At 51.4% G+C, this 19911-nt stretch overlaps 1 protein-coding gene across 1 annotated transcript in view; it reads left to right on the forward strand.

Annotated features, from left to right (window-relative positions):
- Window positions 1-19911, forward strand: part of ZNF316 (zinc finger protein 316) — a 32671-nt gene that overhangs the window by 760 nt on the left and 12000 nt on the right. Inside the window, exons 3-8 of the mRNA XM_006859862.1 lie at window positions 96-169; window positions 302-362; window positions 1011-1155; window positions 4497-6319; window positions 14140-14325; window positions 14597-14795. Of these exons, the coding sequence (XP_006859924.1) occupies window positions 96-169; window positions 302-362; window positions 1011-1155; window positions 4497-6319; window positions 14140-14325; window positions 14597-14795 (2488 nt within the window). The remainder of the gene's footprint in view (window positions 1-95; window positions 170-301; window positions 363-1010; window positions 1156-4496; window positions 6320-14139; window positions 14326-14596; window positions 14796-19911) is intronic.

Raw genomic sequence — 19911 nt, forward strand, 5'->3', positions numbered from 1 at the left:
GCGGCCCGGGACCCGCTGAGCCCGCGCCCCGCACCACAGCCGGACCTGGCTCGGCCACCACCCTCCCTTTCCCTCCCACCCTCCTGAGTCTCCAGCAACTTCCTCGGGACCCGCTCCATCTTCAACTGCATCCGCCCCTCGTGGTCCGGGAGACCCCAGCAGCCTTGCGGTGCGCACCCTTGCGTAGTGCCCAGCAAGGCCCAGGCTGGTCTGTGCCTCCTGGGCCCTTCGGGATGGCGGTCCCTCAGGCGGGAACCCCTCAAGCAGGGGCCGGCTGAGCACCTTGGCCTTCACCTTCTAGCCCAGCAGACCCCCATTTTCAGAGCGCAGTCTGCTGTGAGGAGCTAGACATGCGGTACCAGGTGAGGCCCCAGGGAAGGCAGCACGGGAGACCTGGATTTTAGGGCTGGCCTCTGAAAGGTCAGAGGGGTCGTGGGGAGAGGGAATAACTGGCCGTGGGGACAGCTCTGAGGGACCACGGTGGACACAGGTCTGCAGGAGAACAGGAAAGGAGAGACCAGGCCCAGAACCCACCAGCCCCTAATTGGCTGGTTCACCCCATTGGAGTCTCTGGAACTCCCTGGATCCCCAAGGAGCTGGGGTAGCTTCTGGATGGATATAAATGGCCAGGAACCAATGGTCTTGGTAGCTGGATGAGCCCCCAGAACAATGTGGAAAGCAGAAGGCCAGGGAGGTGCCCAGCACTGTCCACATCCTTTGCTAGGGAGGAAGACCCAGTCATGAATGAGCTCCAATTTATCTTTCTGTGACTGCAGTTCCTCTTAGGGAGGAACTGTGGCCCTGGCGGCCTCTGGCATCCTCCCTCTTGCTCAGAGTTGCATAGCGAGCTTACAGAAGTCTGTGAGGAAGGACTCCTGAGCAGGAAAGCCGCATCCCTCCCTCCCCGTGCAGACAGCGCTGTCCAGCTTCTGCAGCCAAGGAGCTGTCCACTCTCGGATGGGTCTGGGGCTGAGGCAGTGGCGGATGCCACTCCCACTCCATCTAAACAGTTTCCTTCCTTCCTCTCAGCACAGCCGGCTCCCCGGGATCCCGGTCTGACGGCCAGGATGGAGCTTGGACCGGCGACCACCGACACCTTTGTGCTGGAACTGAGGTGCCTCCAGGATGGGGGCCCAGGACCTGACCCCCTCTCAGGTGAGGGGCTGGAGGGACTTCTGGAACCACTAGGGGTCCTTCGGCACAACTCCAGGGAGTAGAGGGAGTGGATGGAGGTTGAAGGGAGCTTCCAATGTGGGAGGACAGTGCTCGGATGGCTGTAGGACTGACCTGCACTGTCAGCAGGGTTCAGCTACCTTGGCCATGCTGTCAGATTTGCCTTGGAATTTTTGGAGGCTGTTCTGTCAGGCTGAGGTGGTGGACTCCCTGGCAGTGCTGATATTCTGAAGCCCACACCCCCAATCCATGGATGTATACTAGCTTTGTTTCCCCAGCCACCTCTGGCATCCTTTCCCCGGCCTTCAGAGATGAGCTTCCAGGTGTAACTCCTCTGTCTTCAAGGTCAAACACATTGATTCAGAAGCTTTTCATTTCCCTAGTGACCTCTGATCTTCTTTCACTTCCTTTTCATTCCCTGTCCTTCCTTCCTGATGCCCAGAAGCAAATGTGGCTCTGCAGGACTTCCCAGCCCTACTTCTGTCCCTGAGACCTGCTCCAGGCAAAGCAAAACTTTTAGACCAATCCTTCTGTGAGGGTGTCACTTGTAGGAGCTGTTTCCTGCTCTGTGCTTAAGGAATGCGGAGCCAGGACTGCGGCAGGGCTGAACAGAGTTTGAGGAGAACTAGGGGTACTGGGGTCAGAGGGGGACATGAAGGCTGTACAGTGAGTCTTGTGAATTGTATGTTTAACTGACAAAAGTCTTAGAAAGGTAGACACAGCAGACACTACTTGGTCACTCATTTACTAAAACACCACTGTTAAACATGCTGAAGTAAATTGCTGGTCTGGGAAGTCAAAAGTGGCTGGTATCCCTATGACCAAGAATGTTCTAGAAAAGCGGAGATGCACACAGCCACATGCTCCATTCCTTTTGTTTCCAAAGGAAGTGGCATAAGGGGAAAAGGTTTCACAGTTGTCCCCATTCAATGCCTGCCCCCCCCAACCCCGTTGCTATGAGTATAAATGAAGAATACATCCACTGATACGTTAGCCTGTTATTAAGTGCTGTTGAGTCAGTTCCAATTCAAAGCCTCTTTTATTGTTGTTGTTATGTGCTGTGGAGTCGGTTCTGACTCATAGCAACCCTGTACAGGGTTTCCGAGGCTGTAAATCTTTACTGGAGCAGAAAGCCTTATCTTTCTCCTGCAGAGTAGCTGGTAGTTTCGAACTGCTGACCTTGTGGTTCGCAGCCCGATTCATAACCATCACGCTACCAGAGCTCACTTGTGCATTTGAAAAAGAATTAAGATACTCTGATCACACAGAGTTTGTCAGTGGCTGTCAAAATGGCCCCCCACTCATGGCGACCCTTTGTGCATACTTCAGGTCCTGCACCATCCCCATGACTGACTGAAGATCAGAACATTATGAGCCACATTCATTGGCGTTTAGAGGTAGATCATCAGACATTTTTCTTCCTTGTCTTAGTTTGGAAGATCGGTTGAAACCTGTTCAGCATCACACTGACAGAGTGGTGGCTGTGCATGAGATGCATTGGCTGGGAATTGAACTTGGGTCTTCTGCATGGAAGGCCAGAATTCTACCACCGAGCCACTACTGCCCCCCTGCTCTCAACACAAGAAACACACTGCTGTCAAGTCAATTCCAACTCATGGCAACTTTCTGCCTTACAGAGTAGAGCTGTTCCCCTCGTCTTAGCTGTAATCTTTACAGAAGCAGATAGCCAGCCCTTTTTTCTGTGTTGCTGCTGCATGGGTTCACATGACCAACCTATATTTCGGTGGTGGTGGTTGTTGCTGTGTACTATTGAGTAGGTTCTGACTCACAGAATAGGTTTTCCCAGGCTATAGATTTTTGTAGGAGCAGAAAGCCTCATCTTTCTCCTGGGAAGCGACTGGTGGTCTCAAACTGCTGACCTTGTGGGTCATAGTGCAGTCCTTATCCTATAGAGCCACGATGCTCCCCAATTTAGGTTTTAGTTATTGTAAGTGCCATTGAGTCCATTTTGACTCATAGAGATCCTGTATAGGGTTTCCAAGGAGTGGTTGGTAGATCTGAACCACCATCTTTGTGGTTAGCAGTTCAGTGCTGATCCTACAGCACCATACCAGAAGTCCCAATTTACATTAGCCAATTGCAAACTGTCTCTGCCACTGAACCACAAGGTCTCTTTGAACCACCATGTCAGCAGTTCAAATTCATCAGCCACTCCTTGGAAGCCTTATACAGGGTTGCTTTGAGTCAGAACAGACTCAAAGGCACTTAACAACAACAATTGCAAACCATCTCCACCACCTAGGGATGGGGTAACACAAATAATAATGCTCAAATTGGGAACCTGAATGTGGATCTGGTGCAGAAAGTCAAACATAATGATCTATGCAACTCTTATTCTTCCAGAACTTTGTGCCTGTCACAGCTCTGGAGCTGTGCACTCTTCTGCATTCTTCCAATATCCCTGAAAATGGCTTCTCTCCTTTTGCAGATGGGGGACATGGAGGTTCCCAGAGGTTAAGCAGTTGACCATTCATTGTGATGTCTTGGAGCTTTGTGTCCCAGCATAACCATCAAAAACACTGCCAATTTTTCATTTGTTTCAAATGGAGTTAGTATAAACTTGGCATTGCGTAACTCTTTTGTTAGTTTGCACACTAATCCCTAATTTGCAGGGAGAGGGATTTTTCCAGGCTTCTACCAGGTTCCAAGGAATGTACCAGGACCCTCCTTGGTTCACTCAAGATGTGGGTATCAAGCAACTGTTGTGCTGACTGCCCTGAGTCTGCAGGAGGTTGGGCAGCTGCTTACTGGCACTTAGGTTTTGAGCTGCGAGGGCATCCCATTCACAGTCCTAGTGTTGCCTTTGACACATTGGTAAATTTCAGAAACTGCTTCTGGTCATATTTCCAGGAATGCTTTATTATGACAGCGCAGGGGAGCATCATCTAGTTAAGGTATGACCCAACTGAATTCATAGTTCAGACCTCAGCATGGGGTTGATGGTGTGGCTGGCTCACTTATTCCCCCTGGATGGTAGTAAGCATGTGGAACTTCTCAGGGAATGGTGATGGGGAGCCCCAGGCACCAGAGCTGAGAGACCAGGTGAAGGGAGGCCAAGAGGAGTCATCAGCGGAACTGGGTCCTGTATCAGGTGACTAGCTGTCCTCTGGGTATATTTCCAACCCCACCCTTCTGGACATTTCCCTTTCTTCCCCACTGATTCTGTGCCTTGGGGCCCCTGCTGGGAACTCTTAGTGTATCCTTGAACAGCTGTGCATGGGGCAGGGGGTGGCTCTGAGGGCCTGGACCAGAGAGCTGCCTGTCGATCTTTCTCCCCCAGCTACCTGCCATTTCCACTACAGGTGGCAGTGGCAGGAGCGAGAGCCAGGAGAACGAAGAGGCTCAGGAGGGGAGCAGCAGCCCACCTCAGCCAGCAGCCTCAGCCCTGACAGGGGCCAGTGAAGTCATGGAGGAAGCCCAATCAGAGCAGCAAGAGTTGCAACTGCAACAGGGAGAGCAGCAGCCAGAGCAGCATCCACAGCCGCAACAAGAACAACTGCAACAGCAGCAACCCCCAAACCAACTAATAGGACAGCCACTGGAATTGCAGCAGCCACAGCCACAGCAGGAACCATTGCAGCAGCCACATGGACAAGAGCAGCAGGCGTCACAACCACCACAGGAATCATTGCAGCAGCAAGTGCAACAACAGCAGCTGCTGAGACAACACCCAGAGGCAGAGTTGCAACAGTGTATGCTATTACAACAGCTCCAAGAACAACAACGGTTGCAACAACAGCAGGAACCATTAGAACAGCTGCTGCCGCAACAGCAGCAGGAACCATTGCAACCGCAGCAAGTACAAGAACAGCTACTGTCACAAAAACAGCAGGAACCAGTGCAGCAGCAGCAAGAGCTCCTGCTGCTGCCCCCTCAACCGGTACAATTACAGCAGCAGCAGTTGCAAGAGCAGCAACAGGAACTCTTAGAGCTGCAGCTGCTCCAACAGCAGCAGCAGCAGTTGCAACCACAGCAACTGTTACAGCAGCAGGCCCCAGTACAACAGCCACAGTTACAACAGCAGGAACAACTACAGCAACAGCTCCTGCAGCAGCATGAAGAGTTACAGCGGCAGCAACAGCAGCAGCTACAGGCCCACCCGCTAGACCCCGAGGAGGAGGAGGAAGAGGTGGAGCTGGAACTGATGCCCGTGGACCTGGAGCCCGAGCAAGAGCTGGAGCGGCAGCGGCAGGAGTTGGAGCGGCAGCAGGAGCAGCGGCAGCTGCAGCTCAAACTTCAGGAGCAGCTGCAGCAGCTGGAGCAACACCTGGAACAGCAGCAACAGCAGCTGGAGCAGCAGGAGGTGCAGCTGGAGCTAACCCCGGTGGATCTGGGCACACAGCAACAGGAGGTGCAACTAGAGCTGACGCCTGTGCAGCCGGAGCTGCAGCTGGAGCTGGTGCCAGCCCCGGGCTGTGGCAGTGCAGCCGGACCAGGGGCGCCCGCGGCGGTGGTCGTGGCGCCCCCAGGCTACGTGGTGCTACAGGAGCTCATGGTGCTGCCAGCGGTTGCCACGTCAGCTGTGGTGGCCATCCCGGGCCCTGCGGGCAGCGCAGCCTTGACACCAGCCCGGCAGCGGCGGCGGCGGCGTGCGCGGGACCGGCCAACCATCTGTGGCGAGTGTGGCAAAGGCTTTAGTCGCAGCACGGACCTGGTGAGGCACCAGGCCACACACACCGGCGAACGGCCGCACCGCTGTGGTGAGTGTGGCAAGGGCTTCTCCCAGCACTCGAATCTGGTGACTCACCAGCGCATCCACACAGGCGAGAAGCCCTACGCCTGCTCCTACTGTGCCAAGCGCTTCAGCGAGAGCTCGGCACTGGTGCAGCACCAGCGCACACACACTGGTGAGCGGCCCTACGTCTGTGGCGACTGTGGCAAGCGCTTCAGTGTCTCGTCCAACCTGCTGCGCCACCGCCGCACGCACTCCGGTGAGCGGCCTTATGTCTGTGAGGACTGTGGTGAGCGCTTTCGCCACAAAGTGCAGATCCGACGCCACGAGCGCCAGCTGCATGGTGCCGGCCGCTCACGGGGCCTTGGTCTGCTCCGCAGCACACGACCCCCTTCCACGGCGGCACCCTCGCGCCCCGAGCAGGCCACCATGACAGCAGCAACCGCAGACAAGGCACCATGAGGCTGAATGCGTCCATGGTACCTGGGGGAGTAAAGTTGCCTTGGCAAAGGGCAGCCAAGGTCAGGATGTATGTGCCAAAGTTGAAACCATGATGGGGATGGAGGGATCCCTGAGTTTAGAGGCTGCTAGGGCCAGCGTGCCTCCCCCCTCACTGCTGTACAGGAAGCACTGCACATAGTAGGGCATTTTTGACCCCATGTTGTGGTCTCTAGAGAAATCCTGGAATATTGTTAGGAAAACGTTTCTCCCGGATTGAGAAATTCCCACGGAATCCTAAATTAACAAAGCCCCAGAAACCACCGACCAGAGAAAAGACAATGATGGCGAAAAGAGCCCATAGTCTAAACATGGGTTATCAAAGCCAAACAAGAGAGGGTAAGCGTATTCCTAGAAAAATTGGAACTTACTAGAAATGACAGCCACAGAAGAAAGCACCCTGTGAAGGATGGGACAATTGGTGACATTAGACACGGAGTAAATACTACCCAGCAGTCAAATGTAGGTGGTTAAGTTTACCGCAAAAAGATTTGATCCTGATGAAAATTGTTGCAAGGATTTAAAAAAAAAAAAAAAAAAGTGGGAAAGGAGAAAACACTGAATCTGTACTACACAGAAAACTGGTCAAGGTATTGAATTGACCTCAGAGGCATTTGTGTTAGAGCTGCTTTCTGGAATGAAAACATTCTGGATCTCATCCTGATTTAAATGCTTGGGTTTATAAACACAAGGGCAAAACATCCATTAGGTCAATGTGGTGGTTGCTGTTACGTGGGTTCTGACTCATAGTGACCCTGTATAGGGTTTCTGAAGAGCAGCTTGTGGGTTTGGACCACAAACCTTGTGATTAGCAAGCAGTCCAGTGCTTTTCCTATAGTGCCACACCAGGAGTCCTGCGCAGAAGCACCAGGAAGTCCTACTCTGCTAGGAGGTAAAACTTCCCCCAACCTTCCCCCAGTAGTCCCAGGCTTCCGAGAGGCTTAGACTTTGGGTCTCTTGGCTGCCATGTTCCCATGCCCACAGCACCCCGTTCATGTCCTATCAAGTAAAAAGCCTTGGAAGAAGCAGAGAGTATTCTGGAAGCGCTCTCCAAGGTCTGAAGGAATCCCTGCCTGGCCATCCTTGGGCAGCACCTGTTCTAAACTTCTCAGATGCTGTCCAGGGGCTGAGGCTGTTGAGTTGGGTCTCTAGCAGGGTGAGGATGGATGGGAAATGTTTGGAACAGCAATTAAGGCCAAACGAAGTTATAAAATGAGCTGGAAGGGCAGTGTATAACAGCAACAGTTGCTCATCCCTACTGGGAAGGCAAGATGGTACCTGGTCCCTCTGCCCCCAAGCACATCTCTTCTACCTGCCTTTTTACCTGCTGCTACAGATCTGTTCTGCTCCTTCCTCTCTTCTCTGTCTCTCCGTTGCTAACACAACCTGTTACGTTTTACAAATGTGTTGGTAAGTGAGAAACAAAAAAGTGAAAAATAAAGAAAAACAAGTAACAACATGGTCCTGCCTTTGTGCTTTCACCTCTGGATTGAGTAGCTTTTTAAGGAAAGTTTTCCTGCTTGTTCTAGAAAGCCATTGCTCTCTAGTCAATTCCAACTCATAGTGACCTAATAGGACAGGTTTGTAATCTTTATGGAAGCAGACTTCCAGTCTTTTTCCCAAGAAGTGGCTAATGGGTTCAAAATACTAATCTTTTGATTAGTAGCCAAGCACTCAACCATTGTGCCACCAGGGCTCACGCGTTCTAGAGCATGAGACGTATTATTCAGGTACATGCCTCATCCCCAAATCTGTCAACCTGATGTCTTTGACTAGGGAATGTTGTTTAGTAACAATGAATTTGCTCTGACTCATAACAATTCTGTGTGTAACAGAATGAAACTTTGGTTCTGCACCATTCTTACAATTCCATTTTTGGAAGGAGAATGTTAGAGATGGGTTGGGGCCAGAAGATGTTATCTTTATGATGGTTATAAAAATCAGCTGGGGCCAAGGGCAGTACATACAGCAGCAGTTGCTGATGTCTCCTGGGAAGGCAGCATGGTACCTGCCCCTTTTGCTCCTAAGCACTTACTTTTCTATCTAATACTGTGTCAGTCCACCACACATTGAGGGTCCTTTTTTGCTGACACTCTATTTTACCAAGCAATGTGTCCTTCTGCAGGGACTGGTCCCTTCTGATAATGTGTCTAATGTATGTGTCTCTCTAAGGAACTGATTCAGTCTGTACTTTCCCAAGACAGATTTGCTCATTCTTCTGGCAGTCCATTGTAACGCCAATATTCTTCACCAACTCCATCATTCAAAGGCATCAATTCTTCTTTCAGCTTTCTTATTCACTGCCTGGTCCTCACATGCATGAGTCGACTGAAAATACCATGACTTAGGTCAGGCACATCTTAGTCAGGCACTGGACTTATTTAGTAAAATCCTCATGGGACCAATAGAGAGCACAGGGTAGACACTTGAGAGATCAGTTTTGACATCTAAGGACAAACTTTCTAACAATTCAGCTTAACAACAGAGTGGCACGCTGGCTGAGGTCACTGTTCCTAGATGTTTTAGAAAGCACATCTGAATGCCCACATAGAGGGAAGTCAGGATGTCTGGAAGGACCCTTGATTCTATCAGGATCCTTTGATTCTATTAAGTCTCACCCAGCCAGATCCTCTCAGACCCTTTTTGACCATTTTTGTGTGCTCTTGTCCCCCTCCTTTTACCTCCAATTATCAGTGCTTTCCTCCCTTATTTGGAGGAAGATCAAAGCATGGGGTCTTCCTGAGAACTACAAGTGCCTTAGAAGGGTCTTCCCCCATGGGGACCCTTAACCAATCAAAGTTGGATGGGAGGAGCATGCAAGCCAAGCTGACTTTCTCTGGTTAGGATGGCACTGAAATCTTAATGATGGATGCTCCAGCATTTCCTGGTAGAATCAGGGTGAAGCACCCTTTGAAGGACTTGGCTTGTTCTCTCATCCTTCCTTGATTTCCCCTCCATCCCTGTCCCTGGGAGTGCTTTCTTCAGAGTTCACCTTTGTGTAGAAATACTTGTTTCAAGGTCAGCTTCTTAGGAGGCCACTCTAAGAAAAATGGTATAGAAGGTGGTGGCATCTACAGGTGCGATTGTGGGATTAGATCACTTGTGAGAGAGTCTCAGGTATCCCCTAGTAGGTAATGAGTGGTGGGGACTCTGGGCTGGGGCTCTTTGGGTGTGCTTGGCTCCTGTGGTACCCTGAGTATCTGAGATAGATGGGAGAACTAACTGATCACTGCAGGGACTATGGAATAAGGTTACTTTTGCTGATGACAATCATCAATGCTATGAAGAGGGAAATTGACTGTTTGAGGGCCACAATTACAGGCTGAGTAAGGAGCTCTGGTAGCATAGTGGTTACGAATCGGGCTGTGAACCGCAAGGTCAGCAGTTCAAAACTACCAGCTGTTTCCATGGGAGAAAGATGAGGCTTTCTGCTCCCATAAAGATTTACAGCCTCAGAAACCCTGTACAGGGTTGCTATGGGTCGGTACCGACTCCATGGCATATCACCACCACCAAGGGAGAGTGACAGAAGGTCTCCCTGCCAGAATGTAAAGAGACTCATTTCCTACAGCTGAGGGCAGATTACTGAAGTCCAGGCACAGCTCAAGCTTGAGCATGGAAGAAAGCCAGAAAAGCTGCCAGTCCCCACCACACACAGCCCTGGTGTGGAAGGAGGGAGATTTGTTCACTTCGATTGGGACTGTCTGGTGATATACTGGGAACCGTGAGTCCCCAGCCCCCCTTCAACCCTCTGGGCCTGCAGAAGTGACCTATGCTCTCTTGCTAATGATAGTAGCTTCTCTGGGGTCTTGCTTGAACATCATGCAGAGGGTTCATTGAGGCAAATGTATCTGAAGGCTCTATTTGCTCACCCCTGCCCCGACAAGATCTGTCCCTATCTCCCCTTCTGGCCACTTGACCTGTGTTGTTGTTATTGTTGGGTGCCATCAAGGTGATCCGACTCATAGCAACCCTATCGGATGGAGTAGAACTGCCCCCAGAGGGTTTCAAGGCTGTCATCTTTACAGAAGCAGACGGCCTCATCTTTCTCCTAGGGAGTGACTGGTGAGGTTGAACTGCTGATCTTTCAGTTAGCAGCTAAGCACTAACTGAAACTAACTGGTTTTTTTTTTTTTTTTTTTACTGTTTATTGTGAATTGAGTGAAGGTTACAGGACAGATCATCAATCCCACATTCAACAAATCGCCACTTCATGTCATTACAATGATTGCTGTACCCTCCTGTACCATCAGTTAACAGTGTTGACCTCTAGTTGCTTAACTCTTGCACTCCTGTGTCTACTGCTACCTCTGCCAACCTCCCTCTTGTCGTGTATTGCCTTCTCCATCACCCAAGTTAGCACGTGCCTACGCTCTATCCAGTGAATAATTTTCCTTTCCATCCCTGGTAACAATCTAGAATATTTCTTTTAGCAAGAAAGCCTTGTGATCTCAAACAATGTTTGTCCTTTTGTGATTGCCTGATTTCACTCAGCAGTATGTCCTCCAAGTTCACCCATATTAGAACTACTTTTGTAAGGAAGGAAAGGTCTTGTTCCCAAAGGTGCCGTAAGATCTGGCTAAAACGTACTAGCAGGAGCAAGAACCAGGAAAGAGTGCCTGGGACTGGCTCTTGAGTGTGAGGGGCAAGGTGGATAGAATGCATGGCTGAGGATGGAGAGCCTACTGATATGGGAGACGTGCCTGTATCCCTGGATGTAATACTCCAGCAGGGGCCCTGGAACTGGTCCTAGTATTCTGGGAAACCCCTGAAGCTTGGCTAGAACAATGGCCCACCACCAGGTTCAAACACCCACCTGTTAAACGAATGGTCGGATGGTTTGAATCTACCAGCTGCAGCGTGAGAGAAAGATGAGGCGTGTGCTTCCATAGAGAGGACAGCCTCGGGAGCTCTATGGAGCACTTCTACTCTGGCCTGGAGGGGGGCTGTGAGCCAGAGTGGGCTGGACAGCAGTGGGCAGGGAACACACAATGAGTTGGGAGTGGCTAGGACTGCCTTGGCAGAGCGTTGAGGAATGTATCAAAGGGGAGGGGCCTGGAGGACATCAGGTAAGGAATGTCCTGTGGAGGGGGCACTGCCCCATTGAGAAGGTCAATAGTGGCTGGACTCCATGAACGCTGGCTGACATTGGATATGCTGTGGAGTTGGACTCCCTCGTGTCAACAGAGAATGACAGGATCTTGTGGTGGCAGTGCACAGATGTGGCACTTAACCATCACGGGGAAACCAACCAGTTACTGGTGCCTCTGGGTAAACTTGAACCTCTAACTTTTCAATTAGTAGTAGTTGTTGTTGTTAAGTGCTGTTGAGCTGGTTCCAACTCATAGTGACTCTGTACAGGGTTTCTGAGGAGTGGGTGGTGAATTTGATCTGCTGCCCTTGTGGTGCACATTGACCTTGCAGTCCAGTGCATTATCCCATACCAGTCGCATATTGATGGCCAGCCTCTAGCCTTTATGGGTATAGGCTCTGCAACATTAAGGAATTTTGCCCATCCTCCCAACCCTGATATTCCTGTGTTCCCAGCCCACCAGGGCAGGTGATTGGTAAGATTTGGACACATCTAGACCCAGCCCATCATGCAATAAAACAGTACCAAAGCCCAGCCCAATCTAACCACCATTATAGAAAATGCCAGTGCCTCTTTATGTTTCCAATTATTATAAAGGATTGTTGTAATGGCGAGGGCCCAGTGCCTTAGAGGACCCTTCACTGCCCTCTCTGGGTGGGAGCAGGCCTCAGTGGGATCTCAAGGACTGTGTCTGGACTCCACAGGCTGTCCTGGGAGCTGTGTGTCTCTTCAGGTCTTGCTTCTGTTCCTGCAGGTTCCCCTCCCTGCTGACATCCCCCCAGCCCTGTTGAGGAGCTTCCATGCATCCCTTACCCGACTCCCTCCTATAGCCCTGGCGCCATGAGGTCCTTGGTCCTTCTGCTCAGAGCCTGGGCTACCCGGGCAGGTCCCACTTGAAACTCCTGCTGTGTCCCCAGCCTCCCCACCAACTGGACAGCCAGGATGAGAAGCCCTGGCATGGGTACAGGGCACATGGCAGGTGTGTAACATGGACAATATGAACACGTGACCATGTCCTGCCCAAGAGGTCCTGCAGAGAATGAAAGAAAGCAGAGTATTTGTATATGCATGTCCATATCTATTATTCAAAAAGTGTGTATTAGTACCTGAGTATGTATATAGTATATGTGTATGGCTGTAGACAAATTGTGTGTGTGTGCATGGGTATGTTCGTCACATGTGCACACATGCATGTGCATGTATATTTGCATTTATGTGTGCATCTGCATGTGTATATATGTTATGTAGGAATCTTGGTGTGGCACTGTAGGATAAGCACCGGAATATTAACTACAAGCTCAATGTTTCAAACCCACCAGCCACTCCTCAAAAACCCTATACAGGGTCACTATGAGTCAGACTAACTTAACAACACTTAATAACCTATGTGTGCATGTGCACATATATATGCAAGTGTATATGTGTATACGGACATACATATATGTGTACGTATATGCAGGTACCTGTGTGTGTGTTGGGGAGGTATGTGGAAAACTGGCATTCCAGGGATAAGGTTGCTAGCCTCTGCAGAAATGAGCGTGCCATTGAGGGCCCTGAGACCTCACAGGAAGGGATGGCCAGAGGGGCCAAGGACTTGGCTGGGACCCAGAGATTCTTGAAGCCCAAGCAGTAGGACCACACAAACGCCACCTTTGCCCTGAGCTGCACACTGTGGAGTGAAAGTGGGGGGCAAGGAGCAAAGGAAGGCTGAGGCAGGCACCTCAAAAGAGGTCTGCCCACAGACACTTGGGACAGTCACCCCAGAGCCAGGTGACCTCTCAGGACACGCGAGCAGTCCATCTGGGAGACCCAGTCCTGTGCAGGGAGGGGTGTCTGCGAGGCTCAGTCAGTCCCAGGCTGTGCTCTAGCACAGACCTATACATCCAGTCTTGGGGCTCAGCAGAGAGCAGAACAGAGTCAGGTAGGGCTGGAAGAGTGCATTGGTATCCTCATAGCAAGTGTCTGCACTCCCGGAGAAGGGTGAGCAGCCCACCTTGTACACGAAGTCACAGATGTGAGCCAAGTCTAATTTCACACCTTCACAAAGCAGCATTATCCATATCCTGGACCCTGTGTGGTCAGAATTCTAATTTTCCCTTTTTTTTAGTTTTTACAAAAGCGGGGACTCTTGGTTTTTAAATGTCAGTTATTAATTTAAAAACGAATTAAAAACAAAACCATCAAGAGACAAAAACAAAGCAGAAAAACTAGAGAATCAAACAATCACTGCAGGTCATTGTTTGGGTGGGGTGGGGCTGGGAAAGGCCAGGGTGGGTGGGCTGCGAGCAACTACAGACCGAGATTAGGGATCTGGGCGGGCAGCTTCTCAGCCAGGAACCGCGTTCAGCAGGGAAGAGCTGTTATTTCAAGCAGGTGTGAACCTGCCGCTAGCTGAGCGCTGTCCTGTCTTGAGCACTCAAGATGTGTGTGTGTGCAACTACAGACGAGCCCTAAAAGCAATGGCACAGCCTGAGGAGGGACTGGGTCACACCATTCCTCAGCAGACCTCAGCAGGGCCCGGGCTGGATCCCCTGCGGGGCATGCTGACCTCACCTTCCCACAGTTGTAACACCACCAGCCGCCACCTATTCCCTCTGCCGGATAACCCCGCCCTCCGCATTCTTCCCCACCACACGTGTCCCTCCTCCAGAGGCCGCTTCATCTATGCTTTTCTTGTCCTCAGTTATCAGAGTCCAGCGCACCCCTCGGACCAAGCCAGGTCTGCCCCGTAGCCCAGATGTTTACCAGTGCTGGCCCTATAACCAAACCTGCAGTAGAGGTGGCTGGAGACCGGTGGCCGGTGGTGCTTCGGGCGCCCTGTTCACCTGCTCCATTCCCCACGTGGAGGTCTGAGCGCGAGGCCCGAGTGGTCACTGCCTCCCTCCCGGGGGAGGGCGGGAAGGAGAGGCGCAGGGGAGAGTCCTGAGGGCGGGCAGGGACACGGGGGCCTGGCATTCTTAGCACTCGCTACATCGTGGGGCAATGGTAGAGGCTGGGTTGGGTTTGGGGAACGTTGGAGAGGCGGAACCCTGGAGTTTTGTGGAATTGGGGGGGGGAGGGGTCCCGTGCGTCTCCAAAGAGGTAAACGCAGGAGCCGGTGCGCGCAGAAGGCGCTCCCCTCTCCCTTCCCCGCCCCCTAGGTCCCGGCGCGCACCCCGACGGCCCCGCGTGACCGGAAATGCCCCCCCGTGGTTGCGGGCGGGGCGGGGCCGAGCGGAGAAACTTCCGGTGCCCACGCGCCGCCGCCGCGCAGCTCGGGGCCGTCACTTTGTGTAGCTCTGGGCCCACGCCCGCCAGCAGGACCGGCGCCCAACGCGCGCTCCCCGCCCGGTCGACGCGGTGAGTGGGGCGCGGGCGGCGGGTCCGGAGGGCGCGCGCCGGTTGGGGCCGCCCTGTAGTCAGAGCAGAGGCCGGGGAGGCGATGGCGGGGCCTGGGCCTGAGGGCAGGTGTGGGCTCCACGGACCCCTGACTGGCCACCCGCGGACCCCCTCCCGGGCCCCCGGCGGGTTCCCATCTCACCACCCATGGGCTCCTGTGCGGCACTCCGCACACAACCCCCACCTGCCGGGCCACTGAACGTTCGGGGCAGGTCCGACCCCAGCGTTGTCCAGGCCAGCAGCGTGGGTGGGTGGACCTCGGAGAACACGCGCGACATCCTGGGAGGGACGAGAGGGCGGGCGCGGCCGCCCAGGACACACCCATTCAGGGGACCTGCCGGGGCCATGGCCGCAGCTGGAGAAGTGGCCGGGTGGGGGATGAGCCCCTGCAGACCAGGTGCCTCTTTGGGCATGTTTTGTGACTTTGGGGGCTTCGTCTGAGCCCTCCCTCTTTTGCAAACGGAGGCTCTGGTGGGCTTCTTTAAGCCGTACCCGTCCCGGACTTGGAGGGGTTCTGAGGTGCGATAGGGGCGGGTTTTCGGGCCTGCCCAGTGGGACTTGGTGGAGTGTCCATGAGCAGGGATAGGGAAGGTGTGCAGGTATCAGGCAGGTAGAGCCCCCAGCTGTGCCTTATGAGGACTCCTTGGCATTTGGGCTGGTTCAGCAAGTATTAGCTGTTGCTGACAGGGGTGGGAAGGGGCTTGTCCTGAGTACACTAGTTGTTGTTGAGTGCCATGGCCTCATAGCGACCCTGTATAGGGCTTCCGAGGTGTGGTTGGTGAGCTAGAAATGCTAACCTTATGGTTCAAACCGACTTTGCAGTCCAGCACATGAACCCACGGCACCACACCAGGACTCCTTGGGTACACTAGTACCAGGAACTGCTAATTCAATAGAGTTGTTGTTAGGTTCCGACTCTCAGAGGCCCTGTGTAGGATTTCCAAGGCGGTAAATCTTTACCAGAGCAGAAAGCCTTGTCTTTCTCCTTCAGAGTGGTTGGTGTGTTTGAACTGCTGACTTTGCTTATCCTATAGTGCCATCAACGCTCCAACCCAGGAAGAGTAGGGGGAGCCTAAGTTATTGGACCTTGGGGGTCTTATGTTCAGGGTTAGAAAGAAAGCTTCCTGGAGGAGGAGAAGAACATGAGCCCCCCTAAAAGGGAAAGAGGGGGTCTAGATAGCTGTGTCCCCTACACATCACCCATTGCCTTGCCTCGGTTTCCCTGGATTTGGGACTATCGTGATATGTTTTTAACAGTTTTCTAACTTAGTAAGTTTTTCCACTCCTTGCCTTCTTCCCTTATTCCCTTGAGGGATCTCATCACACCGTTTTAATGGGTCTGGAGCACTGCTTCTTAGGGTGCTGGGCTCTAGAGGACAGGAGGGAGATAACCCAAGGTTTACAGTGATTGGGGCTACTTGCTGACAACTTCTGAAGAGAGTAGAATGGTGTGTTTTGGGTGGGCTGAGGTACTGGAAGGAAGAAGAGGGAGCTTGTGGATCTGGGGAGCACACCTGATTGCAGAAGAAATCCAGAGCTTAGGGATGGGAGTATAACCTCTGTCCTGATGCTGTATTGATCCTGGGGGAGTGTGGGGTGTCTGGCTGCACCCAGGCCCTCTGTCCATCTGTGGATGATTGCTGACTTATACAGCTTGGATTTGGTGGAAGAAGGGGTTTACTCTTTGTCCTCTTTGGAGACTCCAGTAGTGGTTCGTCTGTTCACTAGGATGGGACCAAAACCAAAACTCAATGCCTTCGAGTCGATTCCAACTCATAGCGACCATAGAGCATCCTAGTGTACAGCAGTTTCCTGAGGCTGTAAATCTTAACAGCTGCAAACTGCCTCACCTGTGTGGAGTGGTTGGTGGGCTTGGACCGTCAATCTTATGGTTAGCAGCCCAATGCTTAACCCACTGTTATCAAGTTGATTGTGACCCATAATGATCCTGTATAGGGTTTCGGAGGTTGTAAGACTTTTACAGAAGCAGAGAGCCTCATCTTTCACCTGCGGAGCAGCTGGTGGGTTTAAACTGCTGACCTTGTGGCTAGCAGTTCAGAGTTTATCCAGCTGAGTCACACCTGGGCTTCTTTTTGGGATGTGACAGTAGGGCCAAACTGCTGAGTGTACAAAATGTCACATCCGTCATGTTGAGCACAGACTTCACAGTCGTTTCTCTAGGAACCTGTTTAATATGTCCAGCAGGGATACATTCTGAACAGAGGGAGCCCCTGCTTTCCCAGGGAGACTGGCAACAACAGACAAATCCATACATTTATAAAACCGCAGAGGAGCCCTGATGATGCAGTGCTTGCTAAACAGAAGGTTGGCAGTTCAGACCCACCAGCTGTTCCATCAGAGACAGAGATAAACCAAAACCAGAATCTAAACCCGCTGCTGTGGAGTCTGTTTGGACCTGTGGTCACCCTGTCGGACAGACTAGGACTGCCCCCAAAGCTTTCCAAAGCTGGAAATCTTTACAGAAGCAGACTGCCACGGCTTTCTCCTGCAGAATGGCTAATGGGCTCCAACCACCAACCTTTCCATTAGCAGCCAAGTGCTTAACCAATGTGCCACCAAGACTCCCTTCTGTAAATAAAGATTGTTGTTGTTCAGTGCCATGGAGTCAGTTCCCACTCAAAGCCACCTCGTATAGGGTTTCCTAGGAGCAGCTGGTTAGTTTGAATGACATACCTTGTTGTTTGCTGTCCAGTGCTGATCCTCCAGCGCCACCAGGATTACAACCTAGGAACCCTATGAGGCAGTTCTTCTCTGTCTGTAAGGTCACTGTGAGTTGGAATTGACCCAATGCTGATGGATTTGTTTTGATAAAACAGTGGGATGAGAACTGTGAAGAATAGTACAGGGACTTTGTGTAACAGGGGCCCAGGAAGCTGCCTCCAGAGAATCAGCAAAGAAGAGGAGGGACAGAGAGAATGGCACGTGCTAAGGCCCTGGGGTAGGGTGAACATGAGGCCACTTTATTCCAAAGCTTTGGCATTTTCTTCTCTGGTTGGGTCCTTGGGTATGGTAGCCTGGTATGTGGAGTCAAAAGTGGCTGCTCTGGGTAGTAACCAGGCAGGAGACGGCACTGCTTGACTTGACAGGGTGTCTGGGCTCCACAGAAGCCACTGCCTAGACCTCGGGGAGAAAAGTCTTCCCCTAGGTATGAGGTGGGTGGTGGATGGGAAACATCAGCTAGGTGTTCTCAGTGCCCTGGGTGCTGGGCAGGGCTGTGTCCTTCTGGAGGTAACATGCCCACACCCTAGCACCTACATACCCAGAGAGCTGGGGAAGCTTTCAGAGAGGCTGGAGTCTGGGGTGGTCGTGCTAGGTACCTTCTGCTACCGAGCCTTTGGGTTCAGTGGTTCTGAATCTAGGATGGGGCAGAACCAGCAAGGACGGAAGAGTGAAGGTGGCGGGAGATGGGGTCATGTCAGGCTGGGTCCTGTGTGCCCAGCATGACTTCTGGGGCAATGGCATCACTAGGGCACGTGAAGGGTGTGGACCACGCTGGGGACTCTGTCAGTGGGGTTGACACCATAATGACTGTCTATTAAAATTTTTTTTTGAGTGTTTAGCAGAAATTTATTATTTTTAATAAAAGTCTCCTTTTACCTATAATCACAAAGGCAACTTTCATAAGCCCAGCTAAGTACTCCACCTCAAGGCCAGTTTGAACTGCAAGGCTGGCAGTTCAAACTCACCAGCTGCTCTTTGGAAATCCTAGACAGAGTTGCTGTGAGTCGGGCAATTAATAACAACAACAAACTTAAAGTGTCAGTATATCTACAAGGGTAAAACTTTATGCTAATTTACTTTTGGAACCTTCTAGCTCTGGTGTGGCGCTGTAGGATAAGCACTGGACTGGTAACTACAAGGTCGCCAGCTCAAACCCACCAGCTGCCCTGAGAAATTCAGTGCAGGGTCACTGTGAGTTGGAACCAGCTCATTGGTACACAACAACCATAGCAACAGGATGTACTCCAAAGGATCCCTCATGGTGCCCTAGAATAAGCAGTGGACTGCTAACTTCAAGGTTAGCAGTTCAAACTCACCAGCTGCTACTTGGGATGGATGAGGCTTTCAGCTCCTGTAAAATTTTACAACCTTGGAAACTATACAGGATCACTGTGAGTCTGAATTGACTTGATGGTAATAAGTTGATTTTTTTTAGTTTTGTAATGTATTCTAAAGGAGCTCTGGTTGTACAGTGGGTTAAGCTTTGACTCTGTAAGGTCAGCTGTTCAAACGCACAAGCCACCCACAGGAGAAAGATAAGACAGTCTGCTGCGGCAAAGATTTACATCCTTGGAAACCTTAAGAGTGTGAATCAATTCAATGGCAGTAGGAATGTGCTCCAGTCAGAGCTGTCATTATTATCCAATCACAACGATACTCTGAATCACGTGGTTTTGTTCGCTCGTGCTACAAGCTCGCGCTGTTGTTTTCCTGCAGGTGTTTTTTAGTTGCCGCTTTTGTACAATTTTCTGGTGGTTTGGATGGAATATTGTGGTGGTTAATAATTGTGAACCTGTATCAGTAACTTTTCTTTGAGAATGAAGTAATCACTAAAGGAAAAGAACGCCAAAGGCCAAATGCAGTTGCTAATAACGTCTCTAAGTGGTAATGTTGTAATTCAATGCAGAAAGATTTTACTAAACAGTTTTGTGATGAGTGTTCATATAAATTAAGAAATACAACATTTGAGCAATTTACCACGATACTTATCACGTATTGTTCTGTTATTAAAATTGATAATCAATTTTAATGACATAGTCTGGTACAGGAGGAGGCCTGGGGTTGCAAAGGGGTGGGAGGGTAACCCTAGTGAGGCCATTATTGTGAGGACCTATGCGATGCCAGGTGAAGTGACTCAGTATGGGGACAGCACAACCCTATGACCAACTTTATTGTGCAACTGGTAGGGACACGGAATGACCCCCTGTGACTTGGGAGTGTCTTCCTGTGGGGCGCCTAGTCTTGTTTGAGGAATTCTGTGGTAGATGCTTTCCTCTGGTACAGGTGATGAGCTAGCCTGAGTGCCTCATGTGGCCTGATGTTTCTGGATCCGTCC

The sequence above is a fragment of the Chrysochloris asiatica genome, unplaced genomic scaffold (assembly GCF_000296735.1).
Source record: "Chrysochloris asiatica unplaced genomic scaffold, ChrAsi1.0 scaffold00034, whole genome shotgun sequence".
Classification (NCBI taxonomy): Eukaryota; Metazoa; Chordata; class Mammalia; order Afrosoricida; family Chrysochloridae; genus Chrysochloris; species Chrysochloris asiatica.